We start from the raw sequence: 25,009 nt of genomic DNA, 5'->3' as shown, positions 1-25,009 counted from the left end.
GCTCACAGTCCTCCAGCTTCTCTCACTGAAAGACGGAGAGGCCACACTGATCCATAGAAGTGTAGTCAGTTGATATATGATTTTTTAAAGGAATGCCTCAGAGGGATATATAGCCAGAGGAGGTGGCTTTAAGATCTAATCATCAGATCTGAAATACCTATGCTCCCTGGAAGCACAGTCTTAAATCCTGCCAGGTTCAACTCATCCTTTCATCTTTCTGAGGTGGATTAAATTCTATGTAGCTTATTATGCAGTGGTCTTTCATACAAATTAAAAAAAAAAACAAAGCCCTGCGTACACTACATATTAAACATGAAATGTCATGTTTCCTAAGAATAAGTCCTCATATCCCAAGATCATTTGATCTGAATTGCACATCCCACATAACAGCTCGACAGAGCTTGTTTTATTTATTTCATTTTTTTAACCTTTCATGACAGGCCAGCCTCTCTCTCTGATAGGAATGACCTTCTGTGCAATCAACATCTGGGCAGAATTCAGGACAAAAAAGGAGGCAGGTATTTTCTCTCGCTTTTTTAAGTTCTAAACTATTAACATTTCAAGAAAGATAATTTTAAAAAGCAAAATCCCCTCCTCGTTATGGACCCACTCCTGCAAACCCTTATTCATGTCAAAGTCCAAAGGATGGGCACACAGTGACCAAAACATCAAGTTTCTTGTATATTGTATAAAACCTGAGATAAAATTTCAAAAATATATCATTTCCTTTCAACAAAACAATTAAAAATACCATCTTTTCACCTGAGCTTTTAATTTATGCATGACCTTGAAAGGAAGTCAGTCTACAGCCATACCTGGGAAAAGATTTCAAAACAGAATAGCAAAATCTGTGTTTATGTAACATCATGATCCTGGGTGAAGTGTTTGCAGTGGGGATTGAACTTGAGACCTCTGGTTCTAATAATACGAGCCTTCTCTTCATGAGCTGAAAGATTCACCTCTTTTAGCCAAGGATGTAGCTAGCTCAAGCAGCTCTACATGTGGCCTGGCTACCACTAGAAAGGATGACAGAACAGCGCATGTGTTATGATTACATTTATATATTTAATTCTTTTAAACTTATTGGTTGAAAAATTATTAACACAAGACATATGAGATACTTCTGCAATGCAGAAACATACAGTGCACAGATCAGGATGTGTGCCCTTGATATGTACTTTACAGGAAGGAATAAATCTGAACAGCCACATTCCATCTCAATGCATATTGAAGCCTATTACTAAAATTGATAAATAATACATATATGCTTGTAAAACCTCTTTGTCTCTTTCACTCTCCTCTCTGCTACTGCATATAGTTCATGTATCTCCTGTCCAGAAACAGCATAATCATCTATTTGCTGTAGAGAGAGGAGTAACAGCATAATGTGTTATGGCCAATATGCAGCTTGATGGTCCACAGCACATTACAAGATAAATTTAACAGAGAACTACATCCCTGGTTTGTTTGCCCAGTGACATATAGTTCAGCTAGTTCTTTTAAATTATACCTTGTGTTCAATGAAAGTTTCAAAGAAGTAGTTATTATACTCATGAAAACTATTTAGATTACCACAAATTGAAGATCTGGCTAAATATTCATCAAGAAGAGAGACAGAAGTTTCGTTTAAAACACAAAAAATCACCACAAGCTGTATATCAAGACTTGGATGTTCAGGTCTCCTTTTCACAAGACATTCCACTTATAGCAGCACAGATCTAGATTCAGAGAAAAAATATCTGAGGCAGGTGCTAAAAAACAGCCTCAGAGACAAACTAAACTAAATCTACAAAACACTTTGTCAGATTTCAAATTTTGAATTTAAGCTGAGAGCAGCTAGGTCGTTGCTTCAGATTCATTGTCACCATGCTACAGTAATTGTTATTCTTTGTCTTATAGCTTTAATAGTGATCTTTCCAGACAGCCTCTGGGGAGCCCTTGAATACCTTGCCTTAGGCATCCCTCAAGCTTTAGTTTGACACTGCAAATTTTATTTTAGAACTAGGTCCTCAGGAACATTTCAAATATTTTATATAAAATAAAATGGGAATTATTATGTCCTGTGAGGAAAAATAAATGATGTTTAAAACATTTTAGAGATAGAGATTACTTTAAACCTAGGTAAAGTGTCAGGTCATAATACTGTTTTTTGCCCCCTCTCAACTGTTACCAAGTTTATTCCAGGAGATGTGCTGCCATTGACAGAGGAGATATCTTCACTGACCTCCCACCCTGGTCACCAGATATTTGTCCCCTCGGTCCATGGAGAGGAGTAATTCAGTTTTCAGAATGAAGAGAGTTAAATAGCGATGTCCCCAGGGATCTGTACTGGGACCAGAGCTATCCAAATGATTTTGGAAAAGGGGTAACCAGTGAGATGGCAAAATTTGCAGACAATACAAAATTACTCAAGATAGTTAAATCCAAAGAAGACTGAGAAGAGTTACAAAGGGATCTCACAAAACTGAGTGACTGGGCAACAAAATGGCAGATGAAATTCAATATTGATAAATGCAAAGTAATGCACATTGAAAAACATAATCCTAACTACATGTATAAAATGAGGGGGTCAAAATTGGCTGTTACCACTCAGAAACAGATCTTGGAGTCATTGTTGATAGTTCTTTGAAAATATCTGCTCACTGTGCAGCAGCAGTGAAAAAAGGTAACAGAATGTTAGGAAACATGAGGAAAGGGATAGATAAGACAGAAAATAGCATATTGCCTCTATATAAATCCACAGTACACCCACACCTTGAATACCACCTGCAGTTCTGGTCACCCCATCTCAAAAAAGCTATTCTTCTTCGAGTGATTGCTCCTATGCATTCCAGTTAGGTGTGCGCGCCGCGCGTGCATGGCTCTTCGGAAGATTTTTACCCTAGCAACTCCGGCGGGCCGGCTGGGCACCCCCTGGAGTGGCGCCGCTATAGCGCAGGATATATACCCCAGCCGGCCCGTCCGCTCCTCAGTTCCTTCTTTCCGCCCGTGACGGCCGTTGGAACAGTGGAGCACAGCTCAGCTGACCTCCACTTCCCTAGCTACTCGTAGTTTTCTCTCGTTCTGTTTATAGTTGTAGTTAACTCTGTTTGTTTGTAGAATAGTATAGTGTATTTATTTTACAGGGGTTGGGGTTTATCCCCTTCCCCTCACCCGGGGCCGGGTCCGATGCCCGGTCCACAGGGTTTTCTAACGCTCGGCCGGCCACAAGCCGCTGCCGACAAGAGATCTTCTCCTAAGTGCCTCGAGGGATCTTACCTCACAGATAAGTGCCGCATTTGTGAGGCCCTTAATTAGTGAACAAAGGGGAGCGGGGCTTTCGTTTTAAACAGCTCCTGAGGGAGGCAGCTCTTGCTCCTCCGCTCTCGGCGCCGAGCGCTAGTTAGTTTTCACGGCGCGCTCCCTCGGCACCGGACCGCCGGTGTCGCCAAGGCCTCCTGGCACCACCGTCGCGGACTCCGACGTACCCTCAGCATGGACCTCTCTCCTGGAGGATGAAGAGTTACTCCGGCCAGGCAAGAGCCGTCGAGTCCGGTGCCGGTGCCGGAAAGACAGTGTCCACGGCGAGGGGGCTGATTACAACGACAGCGTCTACGCTGCCTCAACCCCCGGCACCGCCGGTGGGGGTTACATAGTCGATGGGCAAGCCTGCCTTGATCAGACCACCCTGCCTCGGCACCGCACAGCGGCACCGTTCAGGGTCGCGGTTCTGCAGATGTTCTCGGTCCCGTCACCGATCTAGGTCTTGGCGCCGTTCTCCCTGTTGGTACCAGTAGTGCTCGCGGCACCGGTCAGCATCCCGTTCGCCGGTCCGGGACACTCAGCTCCGATCAAGCCTCAGGCACCGCCCTCGGTCGACCGCCCGGCACAGCTTCGGTGGCAGGTCCCGTTCTCGGTACCGGTCTGTCTACCGGTACCGATCCCCGGTGCCGCATCGAGCGACGTCAGTTACAGACGGAGACTCTACCAAGAGCTTTCAGCTCCTCCAGGGCCATCCAGCCACGCATCAGTGTCGTCCCGTGTGGACACTTCATATGCGTAGCACTCTGTTTTCCGATGTGCCCTCCAGAGTCTTCGAGGAGACCTATCAGTGGTCATTCTGGACGCCGTGGGTGTACTACCACGCCAGAGGCGTACCGGTGATTCCATCTCGCTCCGTTCCCTCCGAGCTCTGGGTGCCAGAGGTGACAATTAGTCATCCCCGTCCGACCGGTACAGAGCAACCCCCGGTTCGGCACCGGGCTCCCAGATCCCACCGGATCAGGAGGTCGTCCAGGAGCTCGAGCCCACACAGGACCCGCTTGTCCCGGGCCTTTCTTCTTCCTCCTCCCCAGATGAGGCGGGGGCAGGAACATACCCCTCCAGCCCTCCTCTAATCGAAATGCGACCAGTCCCTAAATCCAAAGAGGCTGGGCGTGTGGTCTTACTGGGCCATAAGATGTACCCGGCGGGGGCCCTGCAACTTCGTGTAGCGAACCAGCAAGCCCTGCTTATCCGCTACTGTGGGTGGCGGTGGGCAAATTTACAGAGTCGGTTCTTCGGAACTCCCGTCAAGAGTTCGATGCCCTCCTGCAGCAAAGGACGGAGCTGGAGAGAGCTTCCCTCCAGGCCTCGTTGGACGCAGCTGACTCCGCTGCCATGACTCTGGCCTCGGGTGTTGCCACGCGGCGCGTTTCAGGACTCCAGTTATCGAGCCTTCCCTCGCAGCTGCGGCACGCTATACAGATCTTGCCCTTCAGTGGCACAGGCCCAGGGGCGGCGAGTTATATGGGCCCGTGGGGCCCAGGCCCCACCAATAATCCAGGAGCTGGGCTCAGCCCCACCAATGTTGGGGCCCCAGGCCCTGTGCTGGGGGTCCCCGCTTTGCAACACCCGGTGCTCTCACTCACCGCAGCAGCAGCGGCAGCTCCCGGGAGGGGCCTCAGGAGCGACTGGACTCCCAGCCCATTGGCTGGGAATCCCAGCCAATGGGAGCTGCCGGGGGCGGTGCCGGAGCTGCCTGGCCGCGCCTCCACAGCAGGGAGGGGGAGCGAGCCACAGGCAGCGGCTGAGCCCTGGGCAGCCATTGTGAGCAGCAGACAGACACAGACGGTGAGCTGTGGGGGCAGCCAGACACACACACACACACACAGCCGGGGAGGGGGGGTTGGTGGGGACAAACACACACAGCCAGGGGGTTGTGGGACAGACACACACGGGCGGGGGGGGACGGACAGACAGACAGACACAGCCTGTGAGCTGTGGGGGCAGCCAGACACACACACACACACAGCCGGGGAGGGGGGGTTGGTGGGGACAAACACACACAGCCAGGGGGTTGTGGGACAGACACACACAGGGGGGGGAGGACGGACAGACACAGCCTGTGAGCTGTGGGGGCAGCCAGACACACACACACAGCCGGGGAGGGGGTTGTGGGACAGACACACACAGCGGGGAGCAGACAGACAGACAGACACAGCCGGAGGGGGGTTGGTGGGGACAAACAGACACAGCCAGGGGGTTGTGGGTTAGACACACACAGTGGGGGGCAGCCAGACAGACAGACACAGCCTGGGGTTGTGGGACAGACAGACACCAGGACACAGCTAGGGGGGTTGTGGGGACAGACAGATGGACACAGCCGGGGGAGTTGTGGGGACAGACAGATGGAGCTGTGAGTGGGGAAAGGAGCAGCAATGGGCACCCCGGGGCTGCTATAAAATACACTGACAAAGGCCAAAGGAGGGAGTGTTAGTGCCTGTGTGGACTTCTGAGAAGTGCATGGGGTGGAAGGAGATGCTGGGATGCTCTGGAACCACTCCTTCAAAGCCAGTCAGGACTCTGGGGGAGCCTCCTCTCTGAGCAGACTGTCTCCAGGGCAAGAAGCTAACACCTTCCTGGGTCTGACCTCAGAGCATTCAGCATGCCCTTCCACACCATGCACTTTCCGCAGTGAGTCCGCCCAGGCGGGGTCCTGGGGCAGCCAGAGGTCCCTGCACCCCAACTCGGCAGTCAGATGTGACTCTCAGCCAGACTGTAAAACAGAAGGTTTATTAGATGATGGGAACACAGTTTAAACAGAGCTTGTTGGTACAGAAAACAGAACCCCTCGGTCAGGTCCATCTTGCGGGGTGGGGAGCCCAGAACCAAGTTCTGAGTCTCTCCCCATTTCCCCAGCCAGCTCCAAACTGACACTCCCTCCTCTGGCCTCTGTGTCTCTTCCGGACAAGGAGGCCACCTGATCTCTTTGTCCCCAACACCTTCAGTTGGCATCTTGCAGGGGAAACTGAGGCACCCACACAGTATTCAGAGAAAGTATTAAGAACATTCCCACTTCATCACAACAGGTACAACAAAATATAATACTGTATATTGAAGTAGGCAAGTGCTGCTTCTGACTTTCCACTTTTAATTGACCCTTGTAATCTTGTGGCGCTGACGCGTTGTAGCTTCATTTTATATCGGCTTACAGGGCGGGAGCGGGGGGGCACCACCATTTTGGGCCCCACCAAAAATTATACAAACCTGCCGCCTATGCACAGGCCTGTTCTCTGACAACACTGGCCCTAGGCTGCAGAACCTAAAGGGCAGCAGGGTCACTTTGCTCTCTCTCTCTCTCTCGGCATGCACACGCCGGTAATTCAGCGCCGACGCTTCCGTCCCCAACCTCCGCTCTTACCCTGCGCCTTGACAAGGTCAGGACATGGCCAGCAGGCGTGGCTTACACGGTCGTGGCCATCAATCCGCACCCCAAAGGAGCCAGAATTAGGGTCCTTCTGACCACCAATGGGGCAAAAGCCTACCCATCCTCGCCCCTCCTAAGGACCCCTCTCACGAGCGATTCCTCTGGCAAGAGGTGCGGACGCTCCTCCTCATCGGAGCTATACAGGAGGTACCTAAGGGCGAAACCTATTCCCCTAAGCGAAGGGAGGTCTCAGACCTATCCTAGGCCTGCAGGAACTCAACAAGTCACGATGCAGATGAGTTCCGCATGGTACCCAGGGCGACCGTCATCCCATCCTGGGATCCCGGAGACTGGTACGCCGCCCTCGATATGAAGGGCGCGTGTTTTTCACGTTGCCATTTCTCTTCCACACAGAAGGTACCCTCGGTTTGGGGCCTACCATCGTTATTCCCAGTATACGGCCCTCCTGGTTGGCCTCTATACAGCCCAGGTGTATTCAAGGTGCATGGCTGTAATCGCCGCCTTTCTTCGCCACCGTCTGATACACGTTCTCCGTGTCTAGACGAGTGGCTCATTCGAAGAACCCCCGGGCCCAAAGTACCAGTCATGTGGGCATCGACACGAACCTTTTCCTGTGTCTAGGCCTGATGATCAATAGTAAAATCCACTCTGATTCCCATATAGGGAAGGGAATTCATTGGGGCCGTCCTGGACTCCAGACTCGCCAGAGCCTGCTTTCCTCAGCCTTGGTTTCAGGCGAGGGTAACAATTGTACAAGGTCTACGGACCTTCCTGCCAACTTGGGCTCGCTCTTGCCTCGGTTTCCTGAGTCACATGGCTGTCTACACGTTTGCAACTAAACATACCAGGCTTTGCCTCTGTTCACTTCAATCGTGGCTCACCTGGGGGTGCCACCCGGGCAGAGATGGCATACCCGTGGTCGTCTCGTTTCCACCGAGCAGCCTAGGCTCCCTCGACCGGGAATCGGCGTCCTCCCCGGTGTATCCGGGGATGCTGTTTCACTCACCCCTCGGGGTCCCTCGTGACAGACAGCCCATCTCTCGGCTGGGTGCGCACCTGGTGTAGTTTCGCACTCACGGCCTTCGGTCAGCGCAAGAGCTGGCCTTACACATCAATGTCCGAGAGCTGAGAGCAGTCTGCCTTGTGTACCAGGCGATTCAGCTGGCGGATCATCTCAGCAGATCCTTCCTGTCTCACAAGTGGTGGTTTCCTCCCGTCTTTATCTATTCCGTTTTCCAGAAGTGGGTCTTCCCCCGCATAGCCCTCCTCGCTTTCGCGAGAACGGAAAGAGGGAGAGAAATTCTCCTCGTTCCAAGGCCTCTCTCCAGGCTCAGTCTTGGAGGATTTTCCTGAGGCCATGGATCAGCCATCTGCCGTACGCTGTCCACTGTCCCCGCTGGTTCACAAGGTCCTGCTCAAACTCCGCAGGGACAGAGCGCTCCTGATCGGGTTCGCTCCAGTGTAACCTGGGCAGCACTGGCACACCATGTTGCTACACCTCTCGGTAGCAACCCTCTTGGCACAGACCCCATGACGCGGAATCACGACAACCTTCACCACCCGGTCTTGTAATCCCTGCACCTCACAGCAGGACTCCTGCGTGGCTAAACCAATCCGAGTTATGTTGTTTGGCCTCGGTTCTACGGGATTCTCCGGGGTGGTAGAAAATTCGTCCATTCGATTAAAGTATCTGGCCGAGTGGAAGCGTTTATCATGCTGCTCCGAAACGCGCAATGTTTCTCCCGCCGAGATCCCGCTCCATTCCATCTGGTTCCTCAGGGCTTGGAGCGTTTATACACCCCCCCCCCCGCAGTGGGGCCCCGCCATAAACCTGGCTCTTCAATCTGGTTCTACCCAGTTTTATGACTGCCCTATTCGAGCCAATGTCAACATGCTCATTGATATAACTGTCCTGCAAGGCAGTTTCCTGTAGTCTTTCCTGCGGCTACACGAGTCTCCGAGCTTCAGACTCTCACAATAGGTCCAAGGGATACTGTGTTCCGCAAGGACAAGGGCAGTTATTACCACGTCCGACCTGCCTCCCCAAGGAGGTGTCAGCCTTTTATATCCACCAGGATATCTTCCTTCCGGTCTTATTTCCGAAGCCACTCTCTGTGCAAGGAGAGCAACGGTTGCCCTCCTTCGACATCTGCAGGGCGTCCGCAATCTATATCTAGCGGACAGAGCCCTCTCGTAACGCCCCCACAACCTTCATCGTACCGGCATACCGGACGAAGGGCATACCTGTCTCCTCCTAGAGGATTTCATCTTCAATGACGTTGTGCATCTGCACCTCTTCTGTTTCGGCCCATGTGCCGTAGAGCCACCTTGCTGCACATTCCGCCAGGGCTCACGCTTCTCAGCTGCCTTCCTGGCTCGCATTCCCTTTCGGGGGATGTGTTGTACACCTATATGGTCCTCGGTCCACACCTTTGCCTCATTGGTCCGGGAGTCCAGAGCTGTTGCAGCCTCTGGCTTAGCGGTTGCGTTCTGCAACATCTAACTCCGACCCCACCGCCTACGTAAGGCTTGGGAATCACCTAACTGGAATGCATAGGAGCAATCACTCGAAGAAGAAAAGACGGTTACTCACCGTAGTAACTGTTGTTCTTCGAGATGTGTTGCTCCTATCCATTCCAGACCCGCCCTCCTTCCCCACTGTCGGAGTAGCCGGCAAGAAGGAACTGAGGAGCGGACGGGCCGGCTGGGGTATATATCCTGCGCTATAGCGGCGCCACTCCAGGGGGCGCCCAGCCGGCCCGCCGGAGTTGCTAGGGTAAAAATCTTCCGAAGAGCCATGCACGCGCGGCGCGCACACCTAACTGGAATGGATAGGAGCAACACATCTCGAAGAACAACAGTTACTACGGTGAGTAACCGTCTTTTTTAGAACTGGAAAAGATAAAAAGAAGGGCAACAAAAATGATTAGGGATATGGAACATCTTCCATATGAGGAGCAATGGAAAAGACTGGGACTTTTCAGCTTGGAAAAGAAACGACTAAGGGGGATATGATAGAGGTCTATAAAATCATGAATGGTGTGGAGAAAGTGAATAACCAAGTGTTTGTTTATTCCTTCACATAACACCAGAACCAGGGGCCATCCAATGAAATTAACAAGAAGCAGGTTTAAAGCAAGCAAAAGGAAATACTTCTTTACACAATACCCCCAATCTGTAGAACTTTAGCCAGATGATGTTGTGAAGGCCAAAAGTATAATGGGACTCAAAATAGAATTATATAAGTTCCTGGAGAATAGGTCCATAAGTAGCTATTAGCTAAGATTGTCATAGATGCAACCCCATGGTCTGGGTGTCCTTAGCCTCTGACTGCCAGAAGCTAGGAGTGGACGACAGGGGATGGATCACGCAACAATTGCCTGTTCTGTTCATTCCCTCTGACACACCTAGCATTTGCCATTTTTGGAAGATAGGATACTGGGCTAGATGGACCTTTGGTCTGACTCAATATAGCTGTTCGGTTCTTACCCTAAGTACCTACCAGGGAATCAACAATAAGACTCTGCATGGCAGAGCATAGTTTTGCCATCTAGCTTCTGGGCTGACTTAACTTAAATCTATGCTAAGGAAAAGCTCCTAACCTCTAGTCTTTAAAACCTGTTCACTTTCAAATGATTGGCAGTGAGTCATTCCAGTAATGTATTATGAATATTCATAGGAATGTCCAAAGGATGTCACTCAGTTTGCTGAAGTATTTCTTAAAGCTCTTTTGATCTTCGATTTCTAAATCTTCAAGAGTTTCTTGGTGACTATTTTATTATGCTTTGGTTTACTTCCCAACTAATGTATCAATGTCAAGTCTCCCACCACTGAAAGTTTAAAAAAAAAAAAAATCCTGAAGCTAGTTCCAAAGCATTTTGAAATTGTTGTTAACTTGATGGAGAGGCTGAGTGAAATGAAACAAACATAGAAAACTGTTAGTTTTACATGTCCACGCATGAATCATTTCTCTCCTTCCTTTGGTAACAATCTTTTAACATAGTTTTCGCTATCAACTGTATAAAATGGCACTGCAGTCATGGTACAAGTCAGAGGGAAGGAATTTGCTCCATACAGATAATTATACCACTATTAATAGCTAATGCTTCGCAAACCAATGTTAAAAGTCAAGGCACCAAAGGCAAAACTGATTACAGGTAAAAGCAAACGTATTGGCCAAACTCTTCTCTTGCACATGTGACATCAGTGGATTTGGGGGAACATATATCAGGACCAAATTTGCCCCATGTAATCTGCTCTGAAACTATTAATTTCACCTATTCAGTATTCTCAGTTAAGTAATTTGTTGCTCAGAAAGTTGTGCTACATCAGAAAAGCGGAATTCAAATTGTTTTGAACATTGACATAATCTTCTCTAACCTTTTTCAGTCTTATGCAAATAATTTTCTTAACACAGCATTCACAGTAATTCTGGATCTGATCCTGAGAAGTGCTGATTTACCTGCATCTCCCACTGAAGCCAATGGAGTATAAGGGGGCTCAGCATCTCCCAGGATCATCCCTGAGAACCTAATACTGAAGAATTAATTTTATAATATATGCTCAGTGAAATGAACACGAGGTATGTCCTACCAGTTTGACAGCAAACCATTCATAACTACTTTTTACCTATCACATCATTTACAAAGCTAAAATACTTGGAAAGAAGGAAACAAATCAACTTTTGAACAGTTAAGGTCACCATCTCATTTATGCTTCCCTCTAAGTATGTCTACACTGCAGCTGGAAGCATGCTTCCTAGCTTTGGGTAGATAGACGCATGCTTGCTGTACTTGAGCTAGAACACTAAAAATATCACTTTAGCCAGGGTAGCATGGACAGTAGCCCAGTCTAGCTGCCCAAGTAGGTAACCAAGATTACACTGCTATTTTTAGTTTCCTAGCTCGAACAGTGCTAGTGTGGGTATTCTGTGCAAGCTGGGAATCGTGCCTCCAATCTCAAATGTAGACATAGCCTAAGAGTGATGTCATCTCTTGGCCTCACCATAAATCCAGGTTTACTTGTCCACCTCCTTCCTCAGAAAGGAGGTGTTCTGATTCACATCTGTACCTATGAAAACCACCAGGATCCTCCACTACAAAACCAACCGATCCCATCAACAAACCCTAGCTTCCCCTAACTCAGGGTTTCTCAAACAGGGGTTGCTGCTTGTGTAGGGAAAGCCCCTGGCAGGCCGGTGTATTTACCTGCCCCGTCCGCAGGTCCAGCCGCCACGCTGCTTCCAGCAGCTCCCATTGGCCCAGAGCAGCGATCCGCGGCCAGTGGGAGCCGTGATCGGCCGGACCTGCGGATGGGGCAGGTAAACACACCGATCCGGCCCGCCAGGGGCTTTCCCTACACAAGCAGCAAGCCCTGTTTGAGAAACCCTGCCCTAAATGTTATCCTGTTTTAGGGAATAAGCATGATGAACTGCCTGCCTACCCACTCTGGGGGGTTTCTGGCAGGCTAAAAGATATTTTGAAGAGGGAGCAAGGGGCAGGTCTATTTCCCTCTTTGGCACTATCACAAGGAACCATCACCCTTTATTTCCCCTTCCCAAGTTACATCTTCTCTCCCTGGAAGTTTGACTTGCCCTTACCTTCTTTCCTTCTCCAGAGATTATTTTCCCTCCACCCTTTCCCCACTATTTCTGGTCTCCTTCTAGTGCCTTATCACTCTGACTCCCACCCAGAATTTCCCTCTCTCTTTTCAGTCTCATATTTTTGATTCTCTCTCCTCCCTGTTTTCCTCCATTTTCTCTGACTCTTCCCTCCCCCACCCTCAATCCAACCCCCAAATCTCTCTGATTTGCACTGCCCATTCCCCCCCCCCCACCCTACCACCACCTGTCTGGTTATGCAAAACTATTATCCTTTCCCTTCAGTGCTAAGATGACAATTTACAGGACAAACCAATTCTCTAAAATTATAGGGGAACTATAAAATGGAAGCAATTTGGAATCAATACAATGGCCACTCTCTATCCATAATAATAACCAACACAAGGTGTCTTTTTTTTCATAGTAAGAAATATTCTTTAGATAGACAAACGTGTCAAAGTGTTTGGTGTCAATTAGATCTGTTAATGACCATGTGAAGTAAAACATTGTGTGCATTCCAAATAGAGAATGTACTTCAGTGTGGGACTATAAGAGCCAAAGTGATTTAATTTACATAATGCTGACAAGCTGTGATACCATTGTTTGTTGGCACTAACACTACTATTGGCCTTAACACTGGCATTTATAATGAAATTATATAGCAGTGTGAGAGGAAAAGGTGGCTGCATTAGCTTGTGATAGTGCTGAATATTGTGTTGCACAGGTTTTTCCTTACAGGGAAATGGATTAACTAAGTATTCATAGAATATTAGGGTTGAAAGGGACCTCAGGAGGTCATCTAGTCCAACCCCCTGCTCAAAGCAGGACCAATCCCTAGACAGATTTTTACCCCAGTTCCCTAAATGGGCCCCTGAAGAATTGAACTCACAACCCTGGGTTTATAGCAGGTCAGTGCTCAAACCACTGAACAAACACAATAGTACTCCTCAGACCAAACCAAAAGCTTTTTTTTAAAAATGAAAGGGGATTAATTTGGGGTTAGTGACTGATTTAGCTGACACTGGAGTGGGAATAGGTCCCCAACATGGGATTGTCCAGCTTCTATTATACAAGCTGTTTCAGCTTCTGTGAGCTTTTCACATACTTAGATTATCTCCAAACATAGCCATATTGCAATGCTGTGAATATTACATAAGGCTTGGTATTATAAATTGATTACCTTCCATGCCATGAAGAATGAAAACCTTTTGGGGTTCATTCTGTCACAGCCTCTTGCAGTAGGGGGAAAAAAAAGATGTGAGGAGGAGACTTTTTAAAATTTTCTTACATCTTACCAAGTATCAAAATTCTCTCACTACAAAATCCAATACCCTCTTCCAGAAGTGTATTAACGATACCTTCCTAGGTTCTTAGGACAGGGCAATGGGCAGTCTTCTCTGATACGAGAGTATTAATTTTATTTAAGGCTTTAAATAATACTAAGAATAAGACAATAAGAAATGGAGAATGCCAGGCAAATTGAGCTGTAACAATGCACTGGATAAAAAGAGCCAGAATACTAAATAGGAACGTGTTTAAGAAAGGAGCTTTAATGCAATAAACATATTTTTATTACATGCAAAATGAAAGATAAAAGATTCAATGGATAGCAAAATGCTTCCAATTAATAGAAATAATGTTGTGTTAGAACTTAAATGAAGTGTTTTCCCCAGGGAGGGAGGCTCTCTGGACTATTTTATTTAAGACAATTAAAATGATAAAGGAAATGGTATTGTAACCCCCGAGGGAAACCTTTTTTATTTATAAGGTACTTGAAGTGGTTATGGAAATTATGCTCTTCCTGCAGCCTAAATCTCAAATACCACGTTCTCCTGTGAAATGGTCAGTCCTCACAGGTTAAGCAGGATTAGTACATGAATTTGAAACTTCCAAAAGGGCTACAGGAAGTTGAAATTATAATTAAAAAAGGCGGTACTCTTCTTTCCACATACTGAAACTATGCAACTGAATAGAACAGGGTTTACTGTGTTGCTAAAACTGCTGTTTTTTTCCGATTTAATGGAATAGCTACTAGTTCCAATCATTTAAGATTCCATGATACACTGAGTAAGAATAAGGATGTTAAAACATTGCTCTGGGAAAATTCCAGTTAAGGGTAATGTGCTCTGCCTACTTAAATTCAAATGTATCAGCATTTTCATTATCTACCTAAACAGATGATGCTGGCCACAAATCTCTTTAGAATGCCAATGTATGGATACCACAAAAAGTATATCTGTCTCAAGATGCTCTATAATACTTAGTTACTACTTTGTGTTCTTTTACCGCAAAATGTAAGTAATCTAAATTAAATTTTATGAAGTCATATCCCAGCTCTCTGAACACCTCACACTAATGATAGCTTCTGCCTGAACCAAATGAAATAACCAAAGATGGATACAAACCCAAAGGAAATTAATTTCAAGTCAAGCATCAACTTTATCAAGCACAGTAGTTTCCTAAACATCCCAGATGGGTCACCATCCTTATACTCCAGTCCAGACATGCAAACATAATGGCTCCAGTTCTGATGTTCCTACTCAAATGAAGCCAAATGGGAGTTTTGCTCAAGTTATAAAAAAAAAGCAATTAAGATCTATAGGATTTGGCCCAAAAAACAGCTACTTTCACCGCAACATATAACAATGTAAACTCATAATAATCGTATATACAAATTACATTATAATATAAATTGGACAATTCTTCCTTAACACTGTAAACTCATATGGCCTAACTTATTATTAAAATGCCATAAAACGTATTAGTTGTTGATGAGCAAAACTACCAGGAGAAAAATAAAAAGTATGTTGCCTCACTGACTTTTAGAATTCTCGATAGATGCATTTTAAATGTATTTGAAAAAGAAAAGAAAAGATATTTTTAGCTTACATGGAACAAAATTAATTTTACAAATAAATATTAAAAGTATTAAATTACTTTAAAAAAAATTAACATGAACATGTTACCAACTTTCTAAGGATATAGCTTAGCTCTGGTCCTTCTCTGTGCAGCCCCTCCATAGCTTAGGGATTCATAAGAATGACATCACCTCTTATTTATTTGTAATAGAAATTGATATTATGTACAATAAACCTTAACAGATCCATCCAAAGCTACTAAAGTATAGCCAGTATTTGTGATAAGGCAGAATGAAAATGTCTTAATAATCATTACATCTAAACTTGGAGAATTTGAGATTCAGACATACCAAATGGTATAACTAATGAATCTGTGTGTGTCAAATAATTCTGTTTATCTTGCTTTTTACTTAATGCAATGAGTGCTGGTGAGCTGCCAAATTCTGTTTGATGTACTGCACTTTTGTAAGGAGTACAACACATTATTTTATTATTTCCTTATACATGTAATCCATTAAAAGCAATACATTTTCCATTATTTTGCACTAATGGTACTTGCTTTTTATCTAATTTACAGTCAGAAGAATTACTACTTGCTTCTGGCTTTCTGAAAGATTTGTTGACTTATACATCTCTACTAACTGGACTACACGGTTTCATGCCTTAGCCCTTTAAATTTTGCTTTGATTTGGGTTTTTCTACTGTCTTCATAGTGATCTGCCAGAGAGAGGGAGAGATGTGACTTGCATGAAGCTAACAGAAATGTGCTATATAAGTTCAGCTGTAGCTTGCATCTCTAACATTCTATTTACACTGAAAATGTTCACAGTTCAGAACAAGTTCAGTCACAGTTCTCTGAATCTAGGCAGCATATTTTTTTAAACCACACACATGGGTGAAAGTGATGTCACTGAAATCCAGAGGAAAGGAAGATTTGTTCTTTTTCAAAGTCCTTACATGCCCACCTTCCTCTGAGATCACTGTCCTGCCCCGCTATTATTAAGGTCAGTAAGAGGCTTGTGGTTATCACCAAGAGACAATCTGAGCTTCGCCTTACTCACTCACAAGGAAAGCCAGCCCCTTTATGATTGGTGGCAAATGGTCTAGCCATCAAAAGAAAAATGTAAATTTAAATTTAAATATAATTTTAAAAGGATATCAACACAGAACAACTAATGTTGATCAGTGAATAGATTAAAAGAAAGATAAAGGAATGTATGTATGTATGCAAGGATGCATGCATGTAAGTAAACACACATAATATAGTTGCCACTGCTGTTTGAAACATTATATATAAGAAAAAAACCTCGCTAGTGCTGACAAATAGATTGATATAATTTTGAGCAGCTAGCAGCCCAAAACAATTGTAATTTAGGGATGCCAGCTGTGATACTGTATGCAAGATACCATGCCCTAATTTCAAGATGTGGAAGCAAGGGGTAAGCCTTGCTTCAGGATTCATTTCAGCAGCTTATTGCTAGTGTTGAAACCACAAGATTTAGCTGATGTGCCATCAAGGAGCTTTCATGCTACAGCTTGGTCAGATGCTTTCTCCAAACTGAATGTAGAGGCTAGAATCTTACACATTTCACAAAATAGTTAGAGTATATTATCAGTGCTGTAGTTCTCAATGCAGATATGTGAGGGAGGAACCTTTTTACATTTAAAAAAAGGGTGTGTATTTGTATACAAGCTTTAAAGACACTGCTTTATTTGTCACATAGCACAATTCCACAATATCAGCATTATCAAGGGGAAGTTTTACAGAAAGCCATGGTGAATAACAGAACGAAGACCAAAAACATAGACATGAACTCTGCAATTCAGGTTCACCTTAATAGCTAGAGGAGATTGTTTAAATGTTCCTGCTACTGACACAGAAAGAAAGAGACATCTTGGGGCAAAAAAGCAAACAGAGTATGCTAAGACATACTGCTCCAATTTATTCAGGACAACCCAGTCCTTTGTCCATCTATATTCGCAACATTAGGAGTTGACTTGCTGAAGGTACACGAGATTAAGGCTCCCAACTGGGAAGGGTAACTGCATGGGGAAATCCTTGTATCTAGGGCCGGCTCCAGACCCCAGTGCGCCAAGTGCGTGCTTGGGGCGGCGTCCCGCGGGAGGGCGGCAGGCGGCTCCAGTGGACCTCCCGCAGGCATGCCTGCAGACGGTCCGCTGGTCCCGCGACTCCAGTGGACCTCCCGCAGACGTGCCTGAGGGAGGTCCACTGGAGCCGCGGGACCAGCGGACCCTCCGCAGGCACGTCTGCGGGAGGTTCACCGCAGCCGCGGGACCGGCGACTGCCAGAGCGCCCCCCGCGGCGTGCCGCCGTGCTTGGGGCAGCGGAAATCCTAGAGCCGCCCCGGCTTGTGTCCAGTTCATTTCAGTATCAGGGCCTGAATCTCCTATATTTTCAACCTCACTCTACTTCTGACCTAAACAATCAAATCAACTCTGCTGCAGGGAAGTCCTGTAGGTGAACTATGGGGCTAAACTCTTAGATTTGATTGAATTTAGAGGCAGCATTATAAATTAGCTCTGTAAAGTACTGTAGCAAGGCTTACACAAAAGTTCAAAATTAATTAGTAGAATACAATGGAGGAATTTTCTACAATAAACTTCCCCCCACTTATCAACATTACCATTATACTTTTCTCTTCTCAGAGAAGATCTGGCAGGAGGCCCACAGGGACATGCAAGTATGTATTCAAGATGACATCCATAATACTATGTGGTAAGGCAGCCTGTCTCAAAGTTAGGGTGAATGATCAAATGTTCCCACGGATTCCAAATGAGGCTTACTTCTCAGAACAAACAATCTTTTCTGGACAATCATTTGTTTACTGAAAATCAAATAAAATGAATACACATATTCTGAGTTTATTACCTACGTAGTCCAACTAGGAACATCAAAGTGTTTGTTTGGATCAGGCACTGTGCAGTTCTGCAAACTCTTCTTTTGGAAACAAAATCAGTCCTGTGTCAGCACATGGGCTGAAAACAAAACAGACACAGAAGGGAAATTAATAAAATACACACCAGATGCATAAAACAACAGCATAGGTGAAGTCTGGCTATGACGCTAAAGCTAACCTTACTAATACTTAGCACTTGCATAGTGGTTTATGCACCTGATTCTGATATCGCTTTCAACAGTTTTATACCAGAGGCATCCATTGAGCTAGATTCTCTAGTGTATAAAGACAGCCTTGAGCTACTCCACTAACACAAAATTGTTCTGAAGCTGGTTTACCGAATCTCTGCATGGCAAGGTCCTTGGATCGCAAAGAGCTACCACAGCATTGCCAGCATACGCCTCAGTCTTCAGTTCCCTGCAGCTGGTGCATGGGATATACCCCAGAGAAATGGGTGTCCCAAAGTGTCTGTGTATGATTTCTGGTTGCTGTAACAGGCTACTGGCTGCTGGCACAAGTATAGCATGAGTCTTCAGATTGCTTTAACCTGTACCAGTGTATATCAGTCCCAGCTGACAATCTAGTACATTGATTATTCCTGCTTTACACTGGTGTGAAACAGATCAGAATCAGGCCTACATCTACATGTTTGAATTGTGCTAGGAACATTTGCTAACTAATACTTACAATGGCCCTGTGGGGAACGCAAGAAAGTGTCCCCATTTTACAGCTGGTGAAATGATCTAGGTCACAGCCACCAGAGTACTTTGTGCACCTCATAAACATCAATGTATTTATCCTCAAAACACCCCTTTGAGACAGAAAAATATTATCCCCATTTTACTGTTGGAGAATTGAGGCACAGAAAGATTCATTTACTTGCCCAAGACAGTCTTAACCACAAGACCATCTTCTTACAGAGGCACAGAGAGGTGAAGCAGCATACCCAGAACCTCACACTGACTCAGTGGCTGAGCCACAGATAGAATTTAGACCCCCAATTCTGGACTCTTCCTCCAAACCACACTTCACTGCTTTTGGAACTTGCTGCTTAGAAAAGCTGGGGTTGATTATGAATTTTCACATATAGAATGAAAGAAATCAATGAACTCCATGAATTCATATCTCTTTATAAAACTGAAACAAAAATGTTTAAAAACACTCAGAAATATCATATATAGATCACCATTGACAAAGAAAAAAATCCCTGAAGTAAGTAGTGCAGCAGCAGGAATACTCACTGGCTACCATCTTCCATTTTATAATGTATAATTAGTACAAATTGGAATCACGTGTCATCATTATCCCATTTATCACACAGCAGTGCAGGCTAAGATTTTAATAACCCCATCTGTAACTTTTCCACAGAAATATGATTCCAATCAGATGCTCTGTGTGCTGGCTCACTGCCTCTTCCCCCACCTCTTTGGCACAGCAACAGAACTCAGTTCTTATTGTTGCAATATGAGGAAAGTCAGACAACAGAGAGATCACTGGGTTTATTGGACAATCAACTTCTGTGGAAGAGTTACTGAAGAATTACAGCACAGTGATTGAGATTACAAGCTGCTCTTCCTTTGTGGAGGAATAAGTTAATAATGTCCCACATTTACTGTATATGCCAGTAGCAGATCCCATCATACAGAACTTAAACTAATACACAAACTAATCACAGGAATCTCTTCACCTACCAGTCAAACCTAGCATCTGCTGAGAGGGAGATGCTCCTGTTTAACCATTCACAGCAAAGCAGTGTAATATTTTAGGGATGGGAGTGAAGATGAACACCCATTCAATTAAAACAGAAGGGGTGATTTTAAGGAAAGAAAATGGAATTATATTAAATGGGATTTCACCAGGAAGCCAGAATTTATATTCCCTGCCTTACAAAGAGTACTGTGTAATCACTGATAACTAGTAATCTGGACCTCAGTTTTACATCTCATTTCATGAGAGAACTTTCAGTAGGCATTTTTTAACACAACTTTAGCATTAATTCAACACTCAGATAGAAATGTGACACCTACTGAATGGCCTGCTCCACTCCCTGAAGCAGCTAGATGTTTATTCTTTGAAGGCCTAGCATCCAAACACAGCATCTATCTCATTGCTGCTCAGTTTGAGAGATTTGAGTGAACTGCGCACAAAAGCTGCAGCTGGGCTGACAGAAGAATGTAAGTAAAACATGGTGAGGGAGGGGAGAGTTCATGGATCTCACACCTGCTAGTGCAAACCACACTCATTTGGTGTGGTGCTATGTTCCACAATGTGGTGGCTAGGCCACATATAGATATTCATGAGGCTGCTACAGCCCCAGTTAAGAGAGCTGACCCTTTTAGCTCAGACAGTTGAGGCTCATATTTTTAGAACCTTAGGTCCTGAATTCAAGCCCTGATGCTGATCACCTGTTGTAACTAGAGATGGGCAAAAATTTTCAGCTGCAATTTTTTTCCAGTAAAAAAAATCAAGGTTTGCTAACAGAAACATTTCACAATTTCATTTCTGGTTCACCAAATTGTTTGTGTAAAGAACTAAATGAAAAAATCCCAAAGTCTAAATGTTTCATTTAGACATTTTCAAAATTAAACAGTGAAATTTGATTCAAAATGGCCTCTTGTTTCAAAATTCCCTTCAGTTTTAGTTAAATATTAAAGCACTTGAAATAAAAGTAAATGTTTTGATTCACTGAAATTGAAAAAAAAAATCATGTTGAGGTCAACCTGATTTATCTTTTCCAGAGCTGCCAGTGAACTGAAAAATAATTTATGCACACAGCTCTTGGCATAACATCTGCACTATGCTAATTCATCTTGCTATTAAAATGATAACCTTCCTAATATATGCCAAACTATTATTTTTTATTTATTTTTATACCTTCCTGGAAACAGATAACATTGCAGATATTAAACTGACATTACACATAATGACAACCAAGAGACTATGATGGGAATTCATCAGCTGGAACATTAATTCTTCATCTGAACTTGTACAGGGCAAGTCATGCAAAGGGGTGTTTACATGGCTTGATGGAAAATGCTATTAAGTATTTACATTGTCTGTATAGCAGAGAAACTATTTTGCGTCACGAGACAAATCACATTTCTGGATGTACCTTGGATATTGTTACAAAAGTGTTTAATCATATTTTTAGTCACTGAAGAGATTAAATGATCATGCTAATTAAAGCAGGTTAAATATCGAAGAACAGGATTTTATTGCAACAATTTCTCCTTCATTAGTTTATTAAGTAATTAGTCATGGTGTGGGTTACTAACACACATCTCTTGAGGGTATCATTTTTTTAATGTTTCTTCATGAAAAGCATGAGCACAGTTTGTTTGCACCACTTATCTATGACATAATACTTCACCATTCCTTATGCTGGCCACTCTGCAGTCAGGTGAGAAATGGCTGCATTAGTGCTGGAGTCCTCTCAGTCAGAATTGAGTCAGAATTTTCAGTGGGGAAAGAGCAGTAAGGGTTGCACAATATCATCCACTTAGCCATGCCTGACTCTGTCAGGTGTTCCATTGAAACAGAGTTGCAAAGTGAAATACTAAAGAGAGTATAGGTTGCAAGACTGGATCCTAAATTTTGAGATAACACAACGAGCACATATTGTGACAAATCACCTTTCATAAGTCTATAGTTCATACCTGATATTGAGTGAAATATAGTTAGGGGGTACTACAAAGTAAAATAAAGCCCTAACTCTTAAAGGGAAAACCAAGCTGGATTCAGGTTGAAAACCCATCTATGACCATTACAACAGACTAAGACATAAGAACAGCTATACTGGGTCCTACCAATGGGCCATCTAGCCCAGTATCCTGTCTTCCAATAGTGGCCAATGCCAGATTCTCCAGAGGAAGTGAACAGAATGGGAATGATGGAGTGATACATCCCCTGTTGTCCAATCCCAGTTTCTGGGAGTCAGAGGCTAGGGATACCCAGAGCATTGGCTTGCATCCCTGACCATCTTGCATCCCCGACCATCTTGCATCCCCATTATAGCTTTGGCCTTCACAACATACCCTGAGTTCCACAGGTTGACTGTGCATTGTGTGAAGTAGTACTTCCTTTTCTTTGTTTTAAACCTGCTGCCTATTAACGTCATTGGGTGACACCCGCCCCCGGTTCTTGTGTTATGTAAAGGAGTAAATAACACTTTCTTATTCACTTTCTCCACACCATTCATAATTTTGTAGATTTCTATCATATTCCCCCGTAGGTGAAAAAGCTGAAAAGTCCCAGTCTTTTTAATCTCCTCTCATATGGAATCTGGTCCACAAGCCTAATCATTTTTGTTGCCCTTCTCTGTACCTTCTCCAATTCTTATATAGCTTTTTTGAGTTGGGGCGAGCAGAATGGCATGCAATATTAAACGCATGGGTGTACCATGGCTTTACATAGTGGCATTATTATATTTATTGTCTTCTTATCTATCCCTTTCCTAATGGCTCCTAACATTGTTAGCTTTTTTGACTGTTGCTGCATGTTGAGTGGATGTTTTCAGAGAATTATCCACAATGCCTCCAAGACAGCTTTCTTGAGTGCTAACAGCTAAATTAGATCCCATCATTTTGTATGTATAATTGGGATTATGTTTTCCAATGTGCATTACTTTGCATTTATCAACATTGAATTTAATCTGCCATTCTGTTCACAGACATCCAGTTTTGTGAGATCCCTTTGCAACTCTTTGCAGTCTGCTTGCGACTTAACTGTCTTAAATAATTTTATATTGTCTGCAAATTTTGCCACCTTACTGCTTACCCCTTTTTTTCACAGATCATTTATGAATATGTTGAACAGCACTGGTCTCAGTACAGATCCATAGGAGACTCTGCTATTCATCTCTTTCCATTCTTAAAACAGACCATTTATTCCTACCCTTTGTTTCCTGTCTTTTAACCAGTTACTGAATTCATTAACATATAAAAGAATGGTTGTTAGACTAGAGCAAAAGGAAAATGACCCTTAGGGCAGGTTTATATTTAAAACACTGTGCTGTTATAGCTCTTCAGTATAAATCCACCACCGTGAAAGGTGTTAGGTATGCAGATGCCCGCTCACCAACTTAGCTTTTACACCAGGGGTTAGGTTGATATAACTCTGTCACTCAGGAGTGTGGATTTTTCACACCCCTTAGCAATGTAGTTATACCAATGAACTGTCTATAGTGTCGACCTGGCCTTAGAGTTGGTAATAAAACACAAAAGTCAGCCTAGAAACAACCACTGCATCAAGACAGCTTCAAAGGACCTTTTTAAAGTTAGGAACTGGGCACAGAAATATAACAACCTAAACTGCTTAGCCAATGCAATGGTGAGTGAGTAATGGTGAATGGCCATAGATGTACTTAATGGTAACAAACACTGGGAAGGAAAATGGGGAAAGAAAAGACAAGAATTACAAAATTAAGATAATGTCATGGTGTGGGTTACTAACACGCATCTCTTGAGGGTATCATTTTTTAATGATTCTATTACTTTAAAAAGAAAAGGGTTCATAAGTTACCACATGTGAGGATTCAATGACACACAACATTATAAGCATTACAAAAAAGATACTGCTATCTTGCTAGATGATAGCCTTTTGACTGGGACTGAAATAGGGCCTCACTTACTGCCCTTATTCTCAAGATGAGCTATTATAGTCAACTTGATTCTTTGTATACGTAAGAGCTGCAAACCTGATCTCTTGCATTTTTTTAAATAAAATTCTAGTTGAGACTAAAATGACACAAAGGTCTTTAAATGGAAGGTGTTAGGTATTAGGGAAGGTGTTATTATGGGTGTAATATTTCCTGTCTTCATTTGTTGTGATAATAAGATGCCATTTTGGCTCTACATTGTGAAATTGATTTCTATGCCTCCTTTATTCACATATTAATATATCACAAAAGTGGTTTTCTTCCTGCAAGAGACTTCAAATTACATGTATGTCTCTCTGGTCTATGCTTGGTAGACAATTATATAAGTAATATGTTGTCTTTTCTTTCCATTTATTACCAGTAACATATGTAAACATGAATGTAAATTCTAGGGAATCAACTGATCTCATTGCTAGGTTTTCCTTTGTAAAAATTTAGATATTTTCTGACTAGCAGTGAGAGAAAATAATGAATGTTCTTCTCAATACTTATTAGGGAAGATTCTAATTTGCATCTTTTTAGTTTCTATAATTTGTCATGACTCCAGTGAAAGAATCCATTAAGGAACAAAAACGACTATAAATCTTCTAAACAGCCTCCTTAGTGATTGGATATGCCTACAGCTAAACCCACACACCAAACGGGGGATTTCTAAAGTCCTATGGACATAGACCTAATGGCCAAAAAGAAATGTGTGTTACAATGTGAAGCCCTGAGGCTTCTATTTACTGTGGTATTGAAAGGGCATAAAACCTTTTTGATCTCTGGAGCTTCTGATGTGAAGAAAGTTGTAGGCTGAAAAACATATCTTTAACTGGATCTCATTAGGAAGAGGTTAGGGATCATTCTGGACAAGGACATCCAAGTTAATGTTAAGTGACTGCAAAAACAGCTCTACACCACAACAGAGGGAAGAAAAACTTCCAAGACCTGGTTTGGGATCAGAAATTTCCTGCTGTGAATAACTTTTTTATATTGTCATATTTGTAGTATGTGTTTTGTTTTATAGCCTTAAGGAAAATGGTTCACAAAACAGACTTTTTCTTGTGCTGTCAGCCTCAGGATTGGAATATAGCAAGTTTCCAAATGCCAGCTGTATACCCATATTCCAGACAACATAGGACAGAGGTAGATTGGAGTGCTTCAACTTTTTCAACTCTATAGAAATATGCAGGTTCGTAATTAAGTAACTCAGTTTTGAGTTAAATTGCGCTTACTAACATAAAGAGAAAACTCTGTGAATTTGCGGAAACAGATGGTGGATTAAAGTATTGTATAGAAACCAATTAA

General features: G+C 43.9%; 1 protein-coding gene across 4 annotated transcripts in view; it reads right to left on the bottom strand.

The window, feature by feature from the left end:
* The window catches only part of CHRM3 (cholinergic receptor muscarinic 3), a 340,041-nt gene that overhangs the window by 173,956 nt on the left and 141,076 nt on the right, over positions 1 to 25,009 (bottom strand). For 2 of the 4 annotated variants that reach the window (XM_045011685.1, XM_045011686.1), the window contains one exon: positions 18,036 to 18,142. The exons of 1 other annotated variant lie outside the window; for it this stretch is intronic. In XM_045011685.1, coding sequence (XP_044867620.1) covers positions 18,036 to 18,058 — 23 coding nt within the window. In that variant the 5' untranslated portion in view covers positions 18,059 to 18,142. Of the gene's footprint in view, positions 1 to 18,035; positions 18,143 to 20,090; positions 20,125 to 25,009 lie in introns of those variants that run through there. One more of the 4 variants, XM_045011687.1, reaches the window with a different exon arrangement.

Source organism: Mauremys mutica, chromosome 3 (assembly GCF_020497125.1).
Source record: "Mauremys mutica isolate MM-2020 ecotype Southern chromosome 3, ASM2049712v1, whole genome shotgun sequence".
NCBI lineage: Eukaryota > Metazoa > Chordata > Testudines > Geoemydidae > Mauremys > Mauremys mutica.
The sequence above is the reverse complement of the archived record's forward strand: the minus strand, read 5'-3'. Positions and strand labels throughout refer to the sequence as shown.